The sequence below is a fragment of the Pleurodeles waltl genome, chromosome 4_1 (assembly GCF_031143425.1).
Source record: "Pleurodeles waltl isolate 20211129_DDA chromosome 4_1, aPleWal1.hap1.20221129, whole genome shotgun sequence".
Lineage (NCBI taxonomy): Eukaryota > Metazoa > Chordata > Amphibia > Caudata > Salamandridae > Pleurodeles > Pleurodeles waltl.
In genome coordinates, this window is record NC_090442.1 from 857,452,576 (window position 1) to 857,476,010 (window position 23,435).

General features: G+C 47.1%; 1 protein-coding gene across 2 annotated transcripts in view; it reads left to right on the plus strand.

The window, feature by feature from the left end:
- The window catches only part of CEP290 (centrosomal protein 290), a 1,276,764-nt gene that overhangs the window by 782,044 nt on the left and 471,285 nt on the right, over nt 1–23,435 (plus strand). For both annotated transcript variants that reach the window (XM_069229617.1, XM_069229618.1), the window contains one exon: nt 16,823–17,044. In XM_069229617.1, coding sequence (XP_069085718.1) covers nt 16,823–17,044 — 222 coding nt within the window. The remainder of the gene's footprint in view (nt 1–16,822; nt 17,045–23,435) is intronic.

The following is a 23,435-nucleotide window of genomic DNA, read 5'->3' on the forward strand; positions in this document are numbered from 1 at the left end:
GGCAGTGGGATCAAGGGGGTCTTTGTGGTGCCATCTGTCTTGCCAATGGCTTGGCAAGTGACACAGGAACGACAAAACTTGTTGGTGTCTTCAGACATGTGAGGCCAGTGAAAGCGAGGAACTAGACTGTCCCAGGTCTTACTTTGCCCCAGATGTCCAGCAAGGGGAATATCATGTGCCAAAGTCAACAAAAATTCTCTCTATTGCAGAGGGATGACCAGTCTCCTGGTGGCACCAGGTTTGTGTTCTATTGCTTCTGAATACCTGAGGTTGCTTTTGCAGTACACTCTGTGGGGGCCACTGACATCCTCTGCCTCTTCTTTCACAGCTTGCCGTCTTAAACCCTCAAGTGTGGGGCAGGTTTGGTGTGCCACACTTAACTTCTCCCTGGCAGGCCACCCTGCACCTAAAAGATCAGCTGTGTCAGCTTGCAGCTCCCCAGGTGGAGGTTCTGTCCATGGAGTTGAGTCCTCCTCCTCAAAGGGGGAATCATCAGTGGAGGGAGGGATAGTGGATAACCTTTTACCCTTTCTACCTCTGCTTTTGGGAAGCTCTTGGTCCATTGTTCCAGGATCTTAGTTTCCCTGTCCTCTTCGCTTCTCAGCCTGAGCCGTGGTTAAAGCAAAGGCATGCCTAGGAATGCCCAGCATGGCAGCATGGGCGTCTAGCTCCACTTCAGCCCAAGCTGAAGTCTCCAAGTCGTTCCCTAGTAGACATTCTATAGGTAGGTCTGTGGATACCACACATTTTTTTAGGACCAGTAACCCCCGCCCCCGGTTGAGATCAACAACAGCCATGGGTGGCTTACAGTGTTGTTATGGGGGTCTGTCACTTGGTACTGATGACCAAGTAGGTGTTGCTTAGTGGCCACCAGTTTTTCAGTCCCTATTGTTACACTGGCACCTGTGTCCCTGTAGGCCTCAACCTGAACACCATTTATTAGGGGTTGTTACTTGTACTTATCCATTTAAAGGGGACAAGCAACAAGGGTGGCAAGGTCAATGCCACCATGAGAGACTAAAACAGCCTCAGTGGTTTCCCTAACTAAACCAACCCCACTACACTTCCCAGAGTGAGCCCTGCTGACCCGTTAGATTGCCTATTTGTAGTGTTATTTTTCCCACCTCCACTGCTATTGTTAGGGGCACTTGTTGAAGCAGTGGGGGTTGTGGTGGTGGGAGGCTTGGTGCTTTTCTTAGGGCAAGCACTATCTCCTGCCCTATGGCCTTTATTCCTACAGATATTGCACAAAGGCTTTTTATTCTGATGGTGTGCAGAGGGTTTAGACCCACCCCCAGAAGAGTTTTGTGGGCATGATGAAGACTCTTTGTTTTCATCTTTGTCTCCACCATGGTTATGAGACTTAACATCCTTCTTCTTGTCCTTGTCTTTCCCTGTATGAGCTCTTCTGTTCACTCTTTTTCTGACCCATTTGTCTGCGTTCTTTCCCAATTCCTGGGGAGAAGTCAGATATGAGTATACCAAGGACTGGTGCAACAAGTCAGACACACTGTTGTTCAAAATATGCTGTCTGAACAGAATATTATATAAGCCCTCATAATCAGACACTTTGCTGCCATAAAACCAGCTTTCTAAAGCTTTACCAGAACAGTTCACAAAGTCAACCCAATCCTGTAAGGCCTCTTTTCTGGTCTCCTTAAACGTTATCCTGTATTGTTCAGTAGTGAGACCAAACCCATCTAAGAGTGCAGTCTTAAGAACACTGTAGTTGTCTGAGTCTTCTTCTCTGACAGTGAGCAGTCTATCCCTCCCTTTGTCAGAAAAGGACAACCGCAGAATAGCAGCCCTCTGCCTTTGAGGGACACTCTGAATTTTATAGGCCCTCTCAAGTGCAGCAAGCCACTTATAGATGTCGTCCCCCCACCTTGTATAGGGGAACAATTTTGTGTAGGTTTCTGGAATCATTGGAATCCTCCCTGACTCTATCATCCCTGAAACTGTTGCTGCCATCATGGGGTACTAACCCCAACCCAGCCTTTCCCTTTCCACAGCCAAGGCCTCCCTATCTATGGCTAGCTGTTGCTGCTGCAGCCTCAGCCTGGCCTCCTCCGGTTTCAGTTTCCTGAGCTCCCTATCTATTTAGTCCTCTCCTAGAGTTGTGCAGTTGGATCCCTCAGACACTGAGGTGATATGGGAATGGGCAAAGGTAGATCTTTCCCTACCTTTTGTGTCCCTAGTGACCTGATCTCTGGGTGTGAAGGGAGCCCTACCTGAGTGACTACCCCTCCCACTACCAGCTACACTAGTGGGTCTGCTAGGCACTAAATCTTTGGAAGAGCCCTCCCCTGAACCTGAATGATGATTTTATGATTCTGTGGGGTCACAATCTCCCTCCACCTTCTCCTCCTCCTGGTTACCTGCATGCTCCTGGTCATCCTGGAGAAGGAGGCTCAAAAGAAAGAATTTGTTGGGGTTCTTCCCCACATATAGTTTGCTATCTGTGCAAAGCCCCTTAAATTTCTTGAAAGTCATGCCCTCATAGGGAGTACCGAGCACCTCGGAGCTAGGCCCAGCAATAGACATGATGTGTGTGTTAGTGTAGTGTAGGAAAACCTAACCTACCTAACCTCTAGTCTCTAAGAAAGGAAAGTAAGACACTAGACCCTTACACTTGGTATATTTGTTTAGCTCTAGGTATAGAGTAATCTTTTCTGTGGAAAGCACCAGGTGACAGAGTGATTAGGCAATTCCAGTTACTTATCCCACCGCTGCACATCCAATGTAGGAGGCTGGCCTGGTTTGTAGTGGGTACTGTAGGAAAGTGCCACTGTTGGCATGGTAACCACCCCACCTTTTGCCTAGTGTTGATGGCAACTTTGAAAGTGTGCTGGGACCCTGCTAACCAGGTCCCAGCACCAGTATTCTTTCTCTAAAACTGTACCTTTGTTTCCACAGTTGGTGCAGCCCTGGCACACATTTAAGTCCCTTGTAAAAGGTACCCATGGTACCAGGAGCCCTGTGGCCAGGAAAGATCTCTAAGGGCTGCAGCACGGATTATGCTACCCTAGGGGACCCCTCACTCAGCCCATGCACATTGCCTTGCACGTTGTGTGTGCTGCTGGGGAGAAAAAGACAAAGTCGCAGGGTGCCATGCCCACAACCCTCTGCCTGTGGCATAGGTAGGTCACCCCTCTAGCAGGCCTTACAGCCCTAAGGCAGGGTGCACAATACCACAGGTGAAGGCATAGCTGCATGAGCAATATGCATGAGCAATTACAGTGTCTAGGTCCATTCTTAGACATTGTAAGTGCAGTGTAGCCATATTGAGTATATGGTCTGGGAGTTCGTCATTACGAACACCACAGTCCCATAATGGCTTCACTGAATACTGGGAAGTTTGGTATCAGCCTTCTCAGCACAATCAACCCACACTGATGTCAGTGTGGACTTTATTAAAAAATGCACACAGACAGCATCTTAGAGATGCCTCCTGTATGTTAGCCCAACTGCTAGTGTAGGACTGACCAGTCTGTGCCAGCTTGCCACTTTCAGAAAAGTTTCTGACCTCATGGGGTGAGTGCTATTGTGCACTCTGTGGCCAGAAACAAAGCTTGTCCTGGGTGGAGGTGCTTCACACCTTCCCCCTGCAGGAACTGTAACACCTGACAGTGAGCCTCAAAGGCTCAAGCCTCGGATTCCAGTGCCCCAGGGCACTCCAGATAGTGGAGATGCCTGCCCCCGGACAAAACCCCACTTTTGGCAGCAAGTCCGGCGGGAAAATTAGGGAAAACAGGGAGGAGTGACCACCCCAGCCAGGACCACCCCTAAGGTGTCTCCCTGCAGAATGCTCCATCTTGGTTTGGAGGACAGGGACCAATATGGATAGGAATGTGCACCCCTCCCCAAAGCGAGTGGGCAAAATTAGGGTGTAGCTAGCCTCAGTGACAGTAGCCATTGGCTACTGCCCCCTGACTCTAACACACCCCTAAATTTAGGATTTAAGGGCTTCCCTGAACCCAGCTCACCAGATTTCTGGCGACCTACAAGAAGAAGGACTGCTAAGCTGAAACCCCAGCAGAGAAGAAGGAAGATGACAACTGCTTTTGCCCCAGCCCCACCGCTTGTCTCCTGCTTCAAAAAACCTGCAAAAAGACCAGCAACGTGTTCAATCTTGCCCAACGACATCTGCCAACTCCAGAGAACTGCCCTGCACCCAAAAGGGCCAAGAACTCATAAGGACAGTGGCTCTGTCTGAAGAAACCTATAACTAAGGACTTCCATCCCACTCCAGATGTGTGAGTCCCTAACCCCTGTGCACCCGACACCCAGGGCCCATGTCAAGGTGGTCCACCCAGCAAGAAAGAATCCCCAGGCGATTGTGAGCAAGTGCCCACCCTGGGTTGACCTCTCCACCCCTCCATGACGACGCCTGCAGAGGGAATCCCGAGGACCCCCCTGACAGCGAGCTCCGGACGAATATATCCGACACCTGCAGAACACACAGCCCCCAGGCCTTGGAGAAACCAACCCCCATGTGCCTCACCGTTCAGCAGGCAGCCCTCCTCCCTGTCCGACCAGTGGTGTGCCTGAGAAACCGCGTCCCCCCCCCATGCTCGCCTGCAGCCTCTGGGTGACCCCCGGGGTCTCCTCATTGACCAGCATTGGAAACCTGACCTCCTGTTTGCACCCTGCACCCGGCCGCCCCTGTGCTGCTTGAGGGTGTGTGTATGGTGCCTGCTTGTGGCTCCTCCAGTGCTCTTCTAGTTCCCCTTGGTCTGCCTTCCGAGTCGTGGGTACTTATCTGCTGGCTGACCGGATTCAGAGTACCCCCGTCTCCATAGGAGCCCACATTAATTTTGTTCAACTTTGACCTCTGCACCCAGCCGACCCCGTGTTGCTGGTGGTGGATGTTTGGGGTTAACTTGAGCCCCAACCGGTGGACTTCCAAAAACCTGGAGACTGAGACTGTAAGTGTTGTACTTACCTGTAAACAGATCTAACTTTTCTTCCCCCCAGGAACTGTTTGAAAATTGTAGTGTCCATTTTTAAAATAGCTTTTTGACAATAATTCAAAAACTGTATTACTTACCTCTTTCAAACCAAGTATTGTTGATACCTGTGTGAAATACATCATTTTTAAGGTTCTTACCTGCAACTTGAATCTTGTGGTTCTAAAAATAAATTAGGAATATATATTTTTACAATATAAAAACCATTGAGTTAAGTCATTGAGTGTGTGCTTCTTCTATTCTCTGTGTGTATGTACAACAAATGCTTTACACTACCCTCTGATAAGCCTAACTGCTCGACCACATTACCTCAAATAGAGTATTAGTATTCTCTAATTCAGCCTCTGTCAGACCTCTGGGTAAGCCCTGGATTCTGTGCACACTAAATCTCCTTTTGATATAGTATACAGAGAGCCAGCTTCCTACATTGGTGGATTAGTGATGGGGTCTACGACTTTGCATTTGCTGGACTACTAAGCCAATACCCGATCACACGACTAAATTCCAAAATTGCCTTTAGAAAACTTATTTTTGAATTTGACTATTTTTTCAAAATTATTCAACGTCCTGCTAGGGCCTTGGTTAAGTCCCGTTAGCATCTCTTTTTAACGTTAAAAGTTATTGTAAAGTTAGGATTGAGTTACTAGAGATAGTTTTAGTTTCTTAAAAAGTAATCCCAACTTTTTGTGACATAATGAGGAGCTCAGAGGAAATAGTGATGGAACTCAACCTCACTCCTTACCTCCATCTAGGAATGGCAGAGTTAAGGTCCCTCTGTAAGCTGAAAAAGATTAGAACTGGTTCCAACCCCACCATGGTAAAGCTCCAGGAGCTCTTGGCAGAGTACCCTAGGGACCACCCTCCTGAGGGGGAAGAACTCCCCTCAGACAAAGAAGATGTTAGAGATGAGAAGGAAAACCTCCCCCCTCCTCACATAACTAGGGAGACTAGGGTCCCCAGACCCCTGTCTCTAAAGATAGAACTCACTGGGAATCTTCCACAGGGTAGTCCAGCTCCTCTGGGAACATTGAGGGCAGCCTCAATGAAGAGGACATCCTTTTAGCAAGGGTGGCCAAAAGGATAGCTTTGGAGCAACAACTCTTAGCTTTAGAAAGGGAGAGAACAGAAATGGGCTTAGCACCCACTAGTGGTGGCAACAACATAAATAGGGTCAGAGAGAATACTGATATCCTAAAAATCCCCATAGGGATTGTAACTAAATATGAAGATGGTGATGACATCACCAAGTGGTTCACAGCTTTTGAGAGGGCTTGTGCAACCAGAAAAGTAAACAGATCTCACTGGGGAGCTCTCCTCTGGGAAATGTTCACTGATAAGTGTAGGGATAGACTCCTCACACTCTCTGGTACAGATGCAGAATCCTATGACCTCATGAAGGCTACCCTGATTGAGGGCTTTGGATTCTCCTCTGAGGAGTATAGAATTTGGTTCAGGGGAGCTCACAAAACCTCAAGCCAGACCAGGGTTGATTTTGTTGACTACTCAGTGAAAACACTAGATGGTTAGATAACTGGCAGTGGAGTGCATGACTATGATGGGCTTTATAATTTGTTTATGAAGGAACACCTATTAAGTAACTGCTTCAATGACAAGTTGCATCAACATCCGGTAGACCTAGGTCCAATTTCTCCCCAAGAATTAGGAAAGAAGGCAGAACATTGGGTCAAGACTAGGGTGACCAAGACTTCCACAGGGGGTGACCAAAAGAAAGGGCTCATAAAGCTTCCCCAGGGGAAGGGTAGTGAGACAACCAAGGACAGAAACAAAGAGTCTTCTCAAGGGCCCCAAAAACCTGCTCAAGAGGGTGGGCCCGAGCCTCTTCACGGTCCAAACTTTGATCCCAAGAAGCCCTGTTGTCACAGCTGTAGACAGCCTGGACACCAAACTGGAGGCATGGCCGTCCCAAGAAAAATCCCACTAGCACTACCCCAGTTAGTAGTGGACTAGCCAGTCTCCATGAGGGATCAACATTGTGCCCAGAGCAAATCGGGGTTCACACTGAAGCTACTTTAGTCTCTGCGGGTGGGGTGGATATAGCCACAGGCAGCAGCTCTTGAGAAATGGGACAAAGTTAGGAGCCCTGAGGGATAAAGGTGCCAGTGTCACCATGGTGACAGAGAAACTGGTTTCCCCAGGACAGTATTTGGCTGGACAAACCTATCTAGTTACCATTGCTAATAATGGGAGTAAAGTCCATCCCATGGCTATGGTGACTTTAGAATGGGGAGGGGTTACTGGGCTGAAACAGGTAGTGGTCTCTTCTGCAATCCCACTGGAATGTTTGCTGAGGAATGGTTTGGAGTCCTCAGCATGGGATGAGGTAGAACTCAAAACCCATGCAGCCTTGCTGGGAATCGCTGAACTGGTGTGTGTGAAAAACAGAGCACAGAGCAGAGCACAGGGTGAAAAAGAAGTGTTGGTACCTAGAGTAATGGCCCAACCTTCCAAGAGAAAAGGTATGAGGACTGGTGGACCAGCCTCTGAACAGCAATAGAAGCAAGACCTCTCTTCTCAGGAAGATGTCTTATCCCCTGAGGGAAGTAAGACCATGGAGCTGGAACCTTATCAGGTAGAGCTCTTGGGCCCAGGTGCACCCACAACAGAACAGCTGCACCAGGGACAAAAGACTTGTTCCAATCTTGAAGGCCTGAGACAGCAAGCTGCTAAACAGGAAAAGGGAGATGTCAGTGGCTCCCACAGGGTCTATTGGGAGAATTGACTCCTTTACACTGAGGCCAGAGATCCCAAAACTGGTGCCACTAGGAGAGTGGTAGTGCCTCAGGAGTTTAGAGGGTTTATCCTCACATGTGGCCCATGATATACCCCTTGTTGGGCATTTGGAACAAACCAAAACATGGAGCAGACTTGTGAACCATTTTTACTGGCCCAACATGTCCCATAAAGTTAAGGAGCTTTATAGTTCCTGTGTCACCTTTCAAGCCAGTGACAAGACAGGTGGCCACCAAAAGGCCCCTCTCATTCCACTTCCAGTGGTGGGGTACCCTTTGAGAGGGCTGGTGTGGACATTGTGTGTCCACTTGAACCACCCACAGCCTCAGGGAGTCAGTACATGCTGGTAATACTGGATCATGCTACCAGATACCCTGAAGCCATTCCCCTTAGGTCAACTACTGCCACTGCAGTAGCCAAAGCCCTAATTGGTATTTTTATACCAGAGTGGGTTTCCCTAAAGAGGTGGTTTCTGGCAGAGGTACAAACTTCATGTCAGCTTATCTAAAACACATGTGGAATGAGTGTGGGGTGACTTATCCATTCACAACACCATACCATCCACAAACCAATGGACTTGTTGAGAGATTCAACAAGACATTGAAGGGCATGATCATGGTGCTCCCCGAAAAACTCAAAAGGTGATGGGATGACCTCCTGCCATGTTTGCTTTTTGCCTAAAGATAGAGGTGCCTCAGAAGGGAGTAGGGTTTTCCCCTTTTGAACTTCTGTTTGGCCATCCACTGGCACTTGTTAAAGAAGACTGGGAGAGGCCTTTCCATGAGCCTAAATGAGATGTAGGGGACTATGTGCTTGGCCTCCAATCTAGTATGGCTGAGGACCTAGAAAAGGCATCCAAAAAATTTGAGGCCAGCCAACAACTCCAGAAGTCGTGGTATGACCAAAAGGCTGCACTGGTTGAATTCGAGCTAGGACAGAAAGCCTGTGTGCTGGAGCCTGTGGCTCCCTGGGCACTTCAGGACAGATGAAGTGGCCCTTACCCAGTCCTAGATAAAAAAGAGTCAGGACACTTACTTAGTGGACCTGGGCACTAGCAGGACACCCAAGAGGGTGATCCATGTTAACTGCCTGAAACTCAACAATGATAGGGCAGACATAACCATGCTGATGGTTACTGATGAGGAACGTCTCCCTGATCTCCTCTCAACTTACCCTGAAGAGGGATCAGTAGATGAAGTTGTCTATTCAGACACCCTCGCTGCCCAACAGCAAGCTGATTGCAGGGAAGTGCTACATCAGTATGCTGAGCTCTTCTATTTGACCTCTGGTCAGACACACCTGTGTACTCATGATGTGGACACAGTTTACCTGTTAAAAACAAAATCTATACACAATCTGACCAAGTCAAAGAGAGCATCAGAGTGGAAGTTCACAAGATGCTGGCGATAGGGGTAATAAAGCACTCTGACAGTCCCTGGGCTAGCCCAGTGGTCTTGGTCCCCAAACCTCACACCAAAGATGGCAAGAGAGAAATTAGGTTCTGTGTGGACTACAGAGTACTCAATTATGTTACTAAGACAGATGTGCACCCCATACCCAGAGCAGATGAAGTGATTGAAAAGTTAGGTGCAGACAAATTTCTAAGTACCTTTGACTTAATTGCAGGGTACTGACAAATTAGGAAGGCACCTGGAGCCAAAGAAAAGACAGCATTCTCTATGTCAGATGGGCTTTGTCAGTTCACTGTTATGGCATTTGGCTCAAAGAATGCCCCTGCCACCTTCCAAAGGATGGTGAATCAAGTCCTTGCTGGTTTGGAATCCTTTAGTTCAGCACATCTAGATGATATTGCTGTCTTTATCTCCAGCTGGCAGGATCACCTGGTCCACCTGGGGAAGGTTTTGCAGGCCTTGCAAACAGCAGGCCTCTCTATCAAAGCATCTAAGTGCCAGATAGGGCAGGGCACAGTTGTATACTTGGGCCACCTTGTAGGTGGAGGCCAAGTGCAACCCTCACAACCCAAGACTCAGACAATTCTGGACTGGGAAGCTCTAAAAACCCAGACTCATGTCAGGGCATTCCTTGGCTTGTCGGGGTACTACAGGAGGTTTGCGAAGGGATATGTGTCCATTGTGACTCCGCTCAGTGAACTGATGTCAAAGAAGATGCCAAAGAAAGTAAACTGGATCCTTGACTGTCAAAAGGCCTTTGACATCCTGAAAGAAGCAATGTGATCAGCATCAGTTCTTAAAACTCCAGATTATTCTAGGAAGTTCATTGTGCAGACAGATGTCTCTGAACATGGGATAGGAGCAGTCCTGTCCCAAACCATTGATGATGGCCTTGACCAGTCTGTTTATTTCATTAGCTGGAGGTTACTCCCCAGGGAGCAGTGTTGGAGTGGCATCGAGAGGGAGGCCTTTGCTGTGGTTTGGTCCCTGAAAAAGCTGAGGCCATACTTGTTTGGCACTAACGTTGTTTTTCAAACTGACCACAGACCTCTCAGATGGCTAATGCAAATCAAAGGTGAGAACCCTAAGCTTTTGAGGTGGTCCATATCCCTACAGGGAATGGACTTTGTAGTGGACCACAGACCTGGGACTGCCATGCCAATGCAGATGGCTTTTCCAGGTTCTTCCACTTAGACAATGAAGACTCTCTTGGGAAAGGTTAGTCTCATCCTCTTTCTTTTGGGGGGGGGGGGGGGCGGGTTTCGGTTGTGTAGGAAAGTGCACTGTTGGCATGGTTACCCCTCCCCCCAACCCTTTTTGCCTAGTGTAGATGCCAACCTTCATTAAAAGTGTGCTGGGACCCTGCTAACCAGGCCCCAGGACCTGGGAGTCAGCTTCCTACAGGTACCTAAGGTACTTACACCTTATACCAGGTCCAGTTATACCTTTATTAGTGAAATGTAGGCAGTGTCTAGAAGCCAGGCTCTCTAGGGGTAGCTGTAGCTGAGCAGACAAGGCTTATCTAGGAGACATGCAAAGCTCATGCAATACCACTCCAGTCACAGTACTCACACACATGAAAGAAAATACTCAGTGTTACAAAAATAAAAGTACTTTATTTCGGTGGCACAAATACCAAAAATACCATACAGACTATACTCTCTTAGGAGGTAAGTAATACACAAATTACATACACTAGTATGTAGAAATTGGCATGAATACAGTTAGAGAACAGTGCAATTAGTGAAGATCACAATATTTCGAATTGGGCTTAGGGGGAACACAAACCATATATTAAGAAAGAGGAATGCGAATGTCTGTTTCCCACCTAGGCAAGTGTAGTGTGTAAAGGGGTGGTGGGAGTATTAGAAAACACCAAAGGTAAGTAATAGAACACACCCCAGAGCCCAGGAAAGCAGAAGTAAATCACAATAACTTTCCTAGAACACACAAGAACACAAGAAAGAAGATTATGGAAGGACCAGAAGAGACTGCAAGACACCAACCATGGATTCCTGGACCTGAGGACCTGTGGAAGAAGGGGGCCAAGTTCAGGAAGCACAGGAGAGTCCAGGGAGAACAGGAGCCACAGCTAACCCGGAAGAAGGTGCAAAAGAAGAACCACAGGTGAAGAGCAACAGTCAGTATCGCACCAAGGAAGACGGATGCACGTTCCTGGTTGGTGCAGATGATGTCCCACGCCGGGTGGAAGATTGCTGCTGGATTCCGCCAGCAAACCTTGGCACACCCAAAGCTCGGGGTTAGCGGAAAATGGCACTGCCCGGGACTACGAGGGACCTGGTGGGCTCTACCCAGGAGGGAGAGTCAGAAGGGGCTCTCAGCAACTCAGAGAGCCCACAGAAAATCAGGCAACGTGCACAGGAGTCCCACAGCACGGGGACAAAGGAGGCCCATCCAGCACAACAACAAAGGATCCCACACCATCGGAGAACCACTCAGGAAGCTGTATGTCGCAGGATAGAGTGCTGGGAGCCGGGACTGCACGGAGTACGAAGAACTTTGTGGAAGAATGCCAACAAGCCTGCAAAACACGTGGTGCACAGAGGTACTGTCTTGCGTGGGGGAGGCAAGCTCTTACATCCACCAAAGTTGGACAGTAGGATGTCAGGACCTTTGGGACCACTTCAGTCCACCAACCGTGATGCAGGATCCACGCCACTCTTCAGGAGAGGGGACCCACGCAGCTGGTCATCGTTGCAGAGAGGTGCCTGCGGAAGCAGGGGAGTGACTTCTTCACTACAAGGGAGATTCCTTCGTTCCTCTGGTGCAGCTGAAGACAGGCTGTCCTCTGAGGATGCACAACTGGGAAACAGTTGCACTTGCTGGCAGGAGCTGAAGATATAATGTGGAAGAAATTGTCTTTTCTTCTTTGTTGCAGTTTGTAGAATGCCAGGAGGGTCTAGATGCAGTTTCTTCAGTGAGAAGGTGAAGTAGAGAATGCAGAGAATTCCTGCTGGGGTCTTGCAATCCAAATCTGAAGAACGACCCAAGAGAGAGACCCTAAATAGCCCTGAAAGGGGGATTGGTCAGCTACACAGGTAAGTACCTATCAGGGGAGGGCTCTGACGTCACCTGCGGGCACTGGCCACTCAGATGCTCCCAGAGTTCCCTGCCAACATGGAATCCAAGATAGCAAAACCCAGGGACCCTCTGGAGGAGCTCTGAGCACCACCCCTGGGGTGGTGATGGACAGGGTTGTGGTCACTCACCTTTCCTTTGTCCAGTTTCGGGCCAGAGCAAGGACTGGAGGTCCCTGAACTGGTGTAGACTGGAATATGCAAGTAGGGCACCAAATGTGCCCTTCAAAGCATTTTCAGTGGCTAGGGGAGGCTACCCCTCCCAAGCCTGTAACACCTATTTCCAAAGGTAGAGGGTGTAATACCCCTCTCCCAAAGGAAATCCTTTTTTCTGCCTTCCTGGGCTTGAGCTGCTCAAGCAACAGGATGGCTGAAACCTGTCTGAGAGGTTGTAGCAGCAGGGGCTGCCTGGAAAACCTCAGAAGGCTGGAATGGCAATACTGGGGGTACTCTAAGGGGTCCCCAGAGTGCATGGAATCATACAACCAATGCTTACAAAAGTACTGGAGTATGATTCCAACATGTTTGGTACCAAACATGGCCCTTTTCGGAGTTACCATTATGTAGCTGGACATAGGTAGTGACCTATGTCCAGTACTTGCGTAAAGTGGCATCCCTGCACTCATAAAGACCGGGAAAATGGTCCTAGGGGGAACCTCTGCTAGTGCAGGGGTGCCGTCACACACAGGTACTCTGCACCCTGCCCTCAGGGCTGGAGGGCCTGCTATCGGGGTGACTTTTAAGTGACCTGGTGCAGTGTAAATGGCAGTGAAAGGGTGCATGCACCTTTTCACGCAGGCTGCAATGGCAGTTCTGCAGAAGCCTTTGCATGGGCTCCCTATGGGTGGCAAAAGAAATGCTGGAACCCATAGGGATCTCCTGGAGCCCCAATGCCTTGGGTACCTAAGTACCATAGACTAGGGACTTATAAGGGGGTACCAGTCAGGGATGGCTCGTCCGCTAAGGAGGAGGAGCGTCGCCCCACTGGTTTTCCTAAAAAGGAAAAATAAAATGATAGTAACGTACATGTTATTATCATTTAATTTTGCATTGTGGAGGGGGCGGGGCAGGGCTGGAGGGAGGGAGGGGGCCCGAGGAGGGCTGTGTGCACACAAAGTGCATATGTCTTTTTGGTTGGCCGTGTTGGGCCAGCCAAAAAGACATGCACACTTTGCGTGTTCTCTACCCGGCTGTAAAGCACGGACGGGTAGAGAACATGCATAGGCTCCCAATGCCAGCCTGAGCAGTGAAGCAAGCCACTCAGACCAAGCATGACGCTGCATCATGATTGGCTGGGAGCCTGTGCAGCCGGAAGAGGAAGAAGACGGAGGGGGGACGAACGCGTCTCCCCTCCTAGGTAGGTGGGTTTCGTTGTTTAAAAAAAAAAAAAAAAAAAAGATTTATTTATTAACCCTGAAAGCAACCGCCCAGCCCTTTGCGCATGGTCCAGCTCCGCTTCCGCTTTTCAGTGGCAGCCGCCACTGGTACCAGTATGCCAATTTTGGGTGAAATACTGGGTTACCTGTATGCATTGACAACATTTAGACGAGAGAGAGCATAATCACTGGGGTCCTGGTTAGCAGGATCCCAGTGAACACAGTCAAGCACACTGACATCAGGCAGAAAATGGGGTAACCATGGCAAAAAGATGGTACTTTCCTACACTTTATGCTTCTCTTTCTGATATCTTTCTCTTTATACTTTCCCTTGCCCAGCAGATTTTGCCTTGGGTACTCTCAAGGGCTATCTTTCTGCCTTATCGGCATTCCTCCAGCTGCCTGATCACCCTTGACTTTTCAAATCCCCACTTGTACATAGATTCCTCAAAGGGCTTGTACATATGTTTCCCCCTATGCCCTTTGTTATGTCCCAATGGGACTTAAATATGGTCCTCACATTTCTGATGTGTTCACCCTTCGAGCCTTTACACAACTGTCCGTCCGGCTGCTCACCATCAAGACAGCCTTCTCAGTGGCAATAACATCTGCCAGGAGGGTGAGCGAGATGCAAGCTGTCATCAAAGCCACTGTATCTCACAATCTATTCAGTCAAGGTGGTACTCAGAACTCGCGCCTCTTTCCTCCCCAAGGTGGTGACCCCATTTCATCTGGGTCAGAACATCACCCTGCCCACCTTCTTAGCTCCACCCTAGCCCTCTAAGGAAGAGGAGCGAGTCCACCGACTGGACCCAAAAAGAGCGTTTGTCGTTCTACCTTGACCGCACAAAAGAGTTCCAGGTGAATGTCCAACTCTTTGTGGAGTACGTTGGAGCAAAGAAGGGTCGGGCAGTGGAGAAACGAACCATTTCATTTGGCCGCACTCTGTATCAAGATTTGCTAAGCAATGGCCAGGAAGCAGCCTCCTGAGGGCTTGAGGGCTCACTCTACCAGGGGCAAAGCTGCTACCATTGCACCAGCTCGGGGCATTCCAGCCCTGGAGATTTGTCAGGCGGCAACATGGGCAGCTTTGCACACATTTGCAAGACATTACTGCCTGTACAATCAGGTACAGAGACGGGCACTTTGGTTGTTCAGTCCTGCAGGGTTTTTTAGTGTAGTAGAGGTATCCACTGCCCACTGCCAGGCGGTTATGGCTTGGGTATTTATTTAAAGGTAAGGAATCTGCAGCTAGAAGTCGCTGTCAGATGAAGAAGTTACTTACCTTCAGTAATGCATTATCTAGTAGAGACTCCATCTACCTGCAGATTTCTTAAACCCACCCATGGTTCCCTTTCAGGGCCCTAGTTTTGCACAGACAAACTGTTAGTTCTGTCCACAACCCCTGCACTTCTGGCGTGGAAGTATATGGGTAAAAGAACTGACATATGCGTGCCGGAGTTGTGCCTTTATAGGCGACCGTGACATCACAGACGGCTTTAACGATGCTGATGACCCCACCTGAAGGCACGCGCAGGGTATTGCTTAGCAAAACATTTCAGATTCAAAGTTGATGCCAGGAAATTCAAAGGTAAGGAATCTGCAGCTAGATAGAGTTTCTGAAGGTGAGTAACTTGTTTATTAAGATCTGCTATGTATTCCCCCCCCCCCCACAACCTCCCAAGGGCTTGCAGGCTCACTCTTTTAGAGCCAAAGCTGTGACCACTGCATAAGCAATCGAAGTCCTCGTCCTGGTCATCTGCTGGGCAGCAAAGTGGACCTCACTGCAAGCATTCACAAAGCACTGCTGCCTGGAGAGACAGGTACAACGTCATCGGCACTTCACCCATTGTTTCTAGCAGGACTTTCTGATATAAATTAGTTTCGCAGTCCCACCTTCTGGGAAGTATTGCTTGGGTAGCTAGTCTGAGGTAAGGAATCTGTGGTTAGAAGTTTCGATCAAATGAATAAGTTACTTACCTACAGCGATGTCTTAACTGTTAGAAACTCTATCTAGCCGCAGATTCCTTACCGATCCTTCCCGGTCTGTGAACCTATTAAGGTGCAGGGAACACCCTTCCAAGGACCTTAGTTTGTCACACCAGTGGTCACTGCTCATCGTGGTTCCGTGCTCCTGGCATGGAAAAGTTGCAAAAGTAGCTGACATCAGTGCACCAAGCTGGCACCTGTATTGGTACTGCGCCTGTCACTTCCGGCGCGGAAGATGCTGAGGATGCCATACTGAGCTGAATAACAGCACCTACTGGCGTGCAGGGGACTGCTTGAAAGGTTTTCTGGATCTAGTTTGACCCCTGGGAATAATTCAAAGGTAAGGAATCTGCAGCTAGATAGAGTCTCTAACAGACAAGGGGTTACCAAAGGTAAGTAACTTTTTCTTCTACACCTGTTCTAACTACAGATGCCTGCTAAAAAAAAAAGCATACTATTCTATTAAAATTAAATACAGTGTTAATTTTTTAAGTTAAAATTCTGATTGCATGGATGTGCCTGCCATAATTGGCCAAAACTAGTCTTGCGTTGCTTGTGTTCTGGTTCAGAGAGGACCTCGTTTGGGCTGTAATGTAGTGTAGCAGTACCAAGGCTAATCTGCATTTGACTGGGTCTTATCTGAGGTGTTGTGGTGGGCAAAACCACGTTGGACTGGGATGCGACCTGAAGTAATTACTCATGTCTAAGATTATTCAAGCATCCTATCCATTGCTGTTTTGAGTTGGTGGCATGTTTCTTTTCTTCTTTTTTGTGGCATATGCCTGCATTGAAAAAAAAAAAGCTGTAACTACTGCACCAGCTTGGAAAGGCTAGGCCTGTCAGCTTTGCCAATGCTTGTCATCAAGTTGATTTGTCATACCCTTTTCACCATCTTTGCAGTTTTATTCAATTTGCTTAGTTTTTCTTAATATTTCAATCTTTCACTTTAACCTTTTGATGATATTGTGTTGGTTGTTATGCTAAGCAGATGCATACACTGATCTGAAGTTTGTATTATCTCTCAGACGCAGCTGCTGAAAGTGATAAAAGCCTATTCTTTTCTGTGGACTAGAATATGTGCCTTTGGCCGGAAGGAAAGAGTCCTATAGTTACCTCAAGACTATACTTTTTAAATTATTTGCAGTTGTTTATTTCTGTAACCTATCGGTGTGTGCTTGTGCACGTATGTGTAAATAAACAGTGGTGTTTTTTTTTCAATTTAACAGGCAGATATAGAAAATGTAAATGAACAAATTACAAGGCTAAAGGAAAACCTTAAACTAAGCAAAACCAAAGAATCCGACTTGGCAGAGGAGGTCAGCAACCTAAAGGAAGAATTACTGGTGAAACAAAAAGCTCTCAACAAGCTTCAGAAAGAAAAAGATAATGTTGATATGGAAAATGAAGAACTGAAAAAGAGTATTAAGAGATTAACAAATAGCATACAGGTATACTTTTAATTGTTTCTTCAGACGCACCACAAAGCATTCACAAGAGTGGGGTAGGCATCAATTAACCTTATTGTATTTCATGCTACTTTGTTCCATGCCACACAATTATAGACCGGTAGAAGAAAACATATACTCAAACTTTTTTCAGTTACTAAAATAGTACAGACTGAGCTAATGAAACATTTTAATTGAAAGAAGAATGGAAACATTTTAATTGAAAGGAGAATGGAAAGAAAGTATTGTTTGAAAATAGGTTGAAAATAGGTTGTGGTAGTCAGTTTGCTATATCGTGTTTGCTATCTCTACTATGACCAAAAGCGGAAGAGGAAGACAACTCAAAGACAACTGGTAAGGAGCATTAGCGGTAGACGTGGTTATGAGGCCTGTTATAAACAAATGCCCACGTTTTTAGAATTTGTAGGAGTAAGAACTAATTAGCATATTTGCAACATACAATGTGACTTTAATCATAACACAGGAAGTGACTAGTCAAATAAAGAATAATGAAAAAAATATAAAATTAATATAGCTACAGCAAAGCTTCACTAAAGTATTCTCATGGATCCCGAAAGTAGTGTAGTGGCTCTGTGATGTGTTCAAAGTAGCTGCGCACTTTACTGAAGCAATCTACAGGAGATCTTCTCTAGTGGTGAAATTGCCTTCCTGAAGTTTTTATAGCTCTCAGGAGCAGAGCACTGAAAGGAGTTGCATTTAAGCTGCAAGTTCAATCCAGTTTTACCAGGTGTGACATTTAGCTGGTTGTGAGTGAGAGCTCAACATGACCTCTAAATGTGTGACTCACTTGCACCATGTGAGACTGATGGTGCTTTAATAAAGATGGAAAGTGGAAAAAATACATGAATGGGAGAGGGGAATTGAGAAAACATAACTAGAGTACTAGTAGGGCGAAAGAAGAGAGGAGCAGTGGGTAGAAAATGGAGCATGAGGTAAAATATCCAGAAGCAAGATTAGTAAGGGCTTAATAGTGAGAGAAAAAAAGCGGTTTAAGTGGGGGCATGGTGAATATTCCTCTGTATAAGAAATATAAGGCAACAAAGAATCAATATGATACTGACCAAAAAGGGGCAGCATAATATTTTTATACGCCCATCTCCAGGAGGTATTGCTTGGGTCTCTATTCTAAGGTGAGGAATGTGCTATTAGAAGTCTCTATCAGAAGAACAAGTTTCTTGTCTTCAGTAACATTTTTTCTGGCTGAGACTCTAACCACAGATTCCTCACTGACCTTCCATCCTCCATGCTTTTCAAACTGGGTACTTTACTCTTAAGTTCTCATTGACGCTACCCACTGTTCAGACATTGATATGAGGAAATGAGGTGTATTATATGGTGTGGTTGTGCAGTCTCACCGCGTAATACACTTACTAATCCCTTTAGAACCCTTAGGTTTCATTACTCAAACCTTCAGCTCAAACCTGGGTATATGTGGCTCTGAGCAGTAAGGCGTACACAATGGAACAAGTGTAAAGCATTTAAACAGCACCAAAACAATTGGAAGAAGAAATCAACAAGACACAAAATACATTTGACACCAGCTTATAAAAATAGACTCTACTTTTACATATTTTTAGATACCATAAAGAAGAAGATCTACTGGAGGATTCTAGGGTTATAGAATTTACAAGGTGTGTAGTACATTAAAGCATTTCACTCAACTGTGAACAAGCAATGGCACTTAGAAACTTTTTCAGAAAAAGTTGGGCTGCCTATAATGCATCCACTTATAGTCACTTTAAGTGATCAACTCGAGAGGGGAGCTAGTCAGCAGGACCAGCAAGAACCTCAGAAGCAGTTACCTCAGCAGGTGAAGCCTTCTTCAGTCAGTTCCAGTGAAATGCAGCATCAGGGCATCTCAGGGTATACCACTCTGCCCACTTCCAACATGGCAGACCCCTTCCCTCTTCTGCCATGTGGAGCTTCCTAGCCCAACCCAGAGGTGTGGCTACCAAAGGGGGCTACACACCCGTTGGAACACCGGATTGGCATTTGGCTTCCTCTCTCCTGTCTCTAGTGCCACCCTCACTGCCCCAACAGTGGAGCAGCCCCTCTCCCAGGTGTTATCCATGTGTCCTTCAAAGGCGGCGTCTCCTTTGTAGCTTGTGTTGTGGGCCAACACCCATGTGGCATCCTGCAGGAGGGAGAGGAGACCTCCTTCCAGAGTAGGTTCCTGTGGTATCCTTTCCTAGGAGTCATTAGCACATCTCCCCAGGAGGACAGAAAGCTGGTTGTGCGGCAGGACCCTGTGTGCACCTGGTATGGGCATAGGGGACTAAAGGCAACAAAGTGGGAACATTGCTATAGTTGCACACTACATCTTGTTACATTAATTTGACCTGGGAATTAAGTCAGACTTAATGTAGCAAGGTGTTTGAAACCTTGGATGACCCACTTTGATCGCCGCTTTCAAGAGTTAACAAAGCCAAGGGTCATCGTGTACCTCTGCATTCGCCAACTGTGAGACCAGGCCTTCCTACAGTAAGAATAACAGTTTCACATTTTTACTGTCAAAACGTAACCTTACATGTCCTGCATGTGAGATATGTTGCACCCTACCTTAGGATTAGATAGGCCAGCCATAAGGGTGACTTACAAATATCTGGGGTAAGTGTGGCTTTTCATTACTTTAAATGGCAAAGTCGGACCAGCAGTTCAGACTGCTCTTCCAACCTGCAGTGACAGGCTTGGAGTCTTGTTTTACTCATGTCACACCCAGGGTGGCACAACTAGAGCCCTGCCTGGGGTGACCCTCTAACTTACATGCCCTGGATATCCTGAGTACCATTTACTAGGGACTTGAGGCAAGTTAGCTTAGCCGATTGGATATGAGCCAATTCGATACACCAGTTTAAGGGTAAGGGCACAGGCACTGAGGTCTGGTTAGAATGCTTCACTGCACTCTCTGAGGCAAAAATCCTGCAGCATCAATCCAAAACCTTGGGGGTGATCATACAAAAAGAGGCATTTCCGTACAATTGGTCTTTATGTGGCTCAGTTTTTTGGCATGGAATAGTCATGAAACAAATTGATATCAGCACGCCAGGGTGGCGCTTATATGTGCACTGTAAGGCAGCTTCAGATGCAGACTATGCCAACGCAGAGCCGATCAACACTGCCTTCCAGCGCGCAGAGGTACTGCTCAAGATATTCTGTATGCATTCTGACACCTGGGGAATATTCTAAGATGAGAAATACATGGTTATATAGAGCCTCTACCAGAAAAAGCAGTACTGAAGGCAAGTAACGTCTTCAGGTAACGCTTTCAGTTGTCTGTGCTTCCTTTTGGCCATACCAGTGCACCTCGGATGATCACAAAAGCTGCAGAGGTTGGGAATATCCGTCTTTCCATACCTTGCCAACTTGCTACTGAAAATGGCCTCACCGCCTAACGACAGTCAACTTATTAAATATCGTTGGCCTTTTCCATCAACCTCCTGCAATCACACCTGACACCTACACAACTACTCTTTTTCAGGCCATCCCTCCACCTTAATGAGTTCAGGACATTCGGGCCATAATCCCTATGTTTCATTACTTGACCTGCGTCTTGGTGAGAGCAGCTCTGAGGCTTCTGAGCCTCTTGGCCTCTTACATCCTTCTTGTGGACCACACCAGGTGGTACATGCAAACTCTGCTGTGGGATCTGAACTCTCAGTGGTCTCAGCACCAAGTCAATCTAGGTGTCGGAAGAGACTGCAAAAGACCTGTAGTGGTGGCACCTCAACCGTGATTGGACTGGCAGCAGACCCTTCTCTCTACCCCACTCAAAGCTAACTGTCATGATGAATGCATTGTTGCTGGGTTCGAGAGATCTTCCAGGAGAGGAGGAGATCAGAGAACTGGTCTCTGGTGGAAACTCACCTATATATCAGCTTAGTTGGAGTTGTGAGCGATTCGCTTGCCGCTGAAGGTCTTCCTCCGGATCAAGTGGGAACAGGTGCAAATTCTCCTGGACAATATGACCGCCTTGTGGTATTATATCAAACAGGGCAGCATGGAGTCGTGGATTCACTGCCAGGAGGCTTTGTATCACTGGAAGTGGCTGAATATTTATCTCCCTAAATACTCAGTACCTGGCAGGATCTTTAAACACCAGGGCTGACAAACACAGCCAATGCTATCTAGTAGATCAGGAATGGTATGGTGCATAGGGCATCTTCCAGCAATCAGGAGAATCGTGGCTTGATCTGTTTGCCACCATAGAGGACATGCATTGTCCATACGTTTGTGTGTTGTAGTTTCCATGGCAGTCTTCCCTCAAAAACACCTTCAGCCTTCACTTGGGTCAGGACTTCTGTACACTTTTACGCCCCTACGTCTCCTGACTAGAAAACTGAAAACGATTAAGAAAGACTTGGGTTAAAGTCATCCCAGTGGCCCTGGACTGGCAGGGAGAATGTGGTACCTGGAACTTCTGGCCATGAGCACATGTCCTCCAATCAGGCTACCCCTTCTGAAGGACTTCCTGTCACAGCAGTAGGGCCTAGTTTTGCACCTGAGCCTATGCAACCTACATCTCCATGCTTGCAGATTGTGCAGAGGTAGCTGATTGCTTTCACCCTTCAACACCAAAGTGGTTGGTGCCATCTTGGCAGCCAAGCCGCCATCCTCAAAATTCTTCTATGCAGGACTATGGGAGAACTTTATTGCTTGGTGTTCCTCCTGCCATATTCAACCTCTTAATGCAGAGATGTTCTCCTGTTTTGTTTGTCTCTACCGCAAAGCCATGCTGTAACAACCGTTAAGGGTTACCTTTTATCCTATTTGGCCTTCCTGTGTTTACTGCATCAGCCATTTGTTTTCACATAACCTGTTGTGATACGCTTATGAAGGGGCTGACTCATATGTTCCCGGGCAACAGTTTGTTGTGCCACAGTGGAACCTTAATGTTATTCTCATTTATCTGATGTGCACTCTCTTCAACCCCATGCACAGTTGTCCTCCTCCTCATCATTTAACTATTAAAATGCCATTTCTGATAACATCAGCCAGGCAAGTGAGTAAACTCTAGGCTTTGTCAGTAGTTCCAGCATAAACATCTTTCTTCGTGGACATATGAGTCCTTTGGACAAAAGTGTCTTGCATGCCTAAGGTAATCACACACTTACACATAGGACAATCCATCTCCTTGGCAACTTTCTATTCACCACCTCACTCCTCCAAGGAGGAAGAATGGCTTCACCTCTTCTTTGTGGACAAACCAGAGACTAGCGCCAGGATGACCACATTTTCAGTGATTTCTCTGGGGCTAACATAGGCAAGATACTGCAAAAGAGGTCCCTCTCTAGATGCATTGTGTTATGCCTCAAGCTCTGCTATGGGCTGGTCAAAAAATGGAGCCCCTAGATGTCTCACTCCACCAGAGTAAAGACTGCTAGCACACAGTGTTGCAGTTCTGGACATTTGCCAGACTGCAATGTGGGCATCTCTCCACACATTCACAAAGTCATTACTGCCCTGCCAGTCTGGGAGGATGACACTTCACCTGATTGTTCCTGCAGGATTTCTTAGTCTGAGCCATTCACTGACCCATCACCAGAGAAGATGGACTGCTTTTGTATCTATTCACAAAGTGAGGAATATGTGGTTAGAAGTTTCTATCGGAAGAACAAGTTACTTACCTTCAGTAACACCTTTTGTGGCAGAAACTCTGTCACTGCAGATTCCTCAGAAACCTACCCTCCTTTCTTGTCCTGTGGAATCAATTCATAAAGTCTATTAGTAAGATGCCAAGTCTAAAGATCTGAACACTGTATTATCTGATTTTCATAGCTCTGTGCCTTACGGCATGGACAGAGATCAGACAGGTGCACACCGAGGTGCTGCATGTATGGGGATCCCCACTCATATCTGGAGTGGACGGATTCAACACGGAGCTACACATTGTCACCTGTCGACATATGAGGGAATTTCTGAAAAGTTTACGGATCCATTCTCGCACCTGGGGAAATTTCATAAAGTGAAGAATCCATAGTTAGATAGAGTGCCTACCAGAAAAGGTGTTACCGAAGGTAAGTAGTTTGTTCTTTTCGACTTTCACTACACAACTGCTTTCCTTCACACTGGAGCCAACTAACTAGATTCTGCCTTACAAGTAATAGTATAATACAGTGGTTCACAATCTGTGCGCCGCGGCTCGCTGGTGCGCCATCAAAACTAGCCAGGGGTGCCGCACACAGTTTGGGAACCACTGAGCTATTTATAGCCCTTGGGCCAGTTCGTACAAAATAAAACTACTCAGTTGTAGCAGCTCTTTTTTAATTTTGTCCTTGAGCGCCCTCTGGTGGTTAAACACAACTAAAGGGATTCTACATTTCACAATATTTAAACAGTTATGTTATAACTACATAAAAATGAGACCTGCCCATTT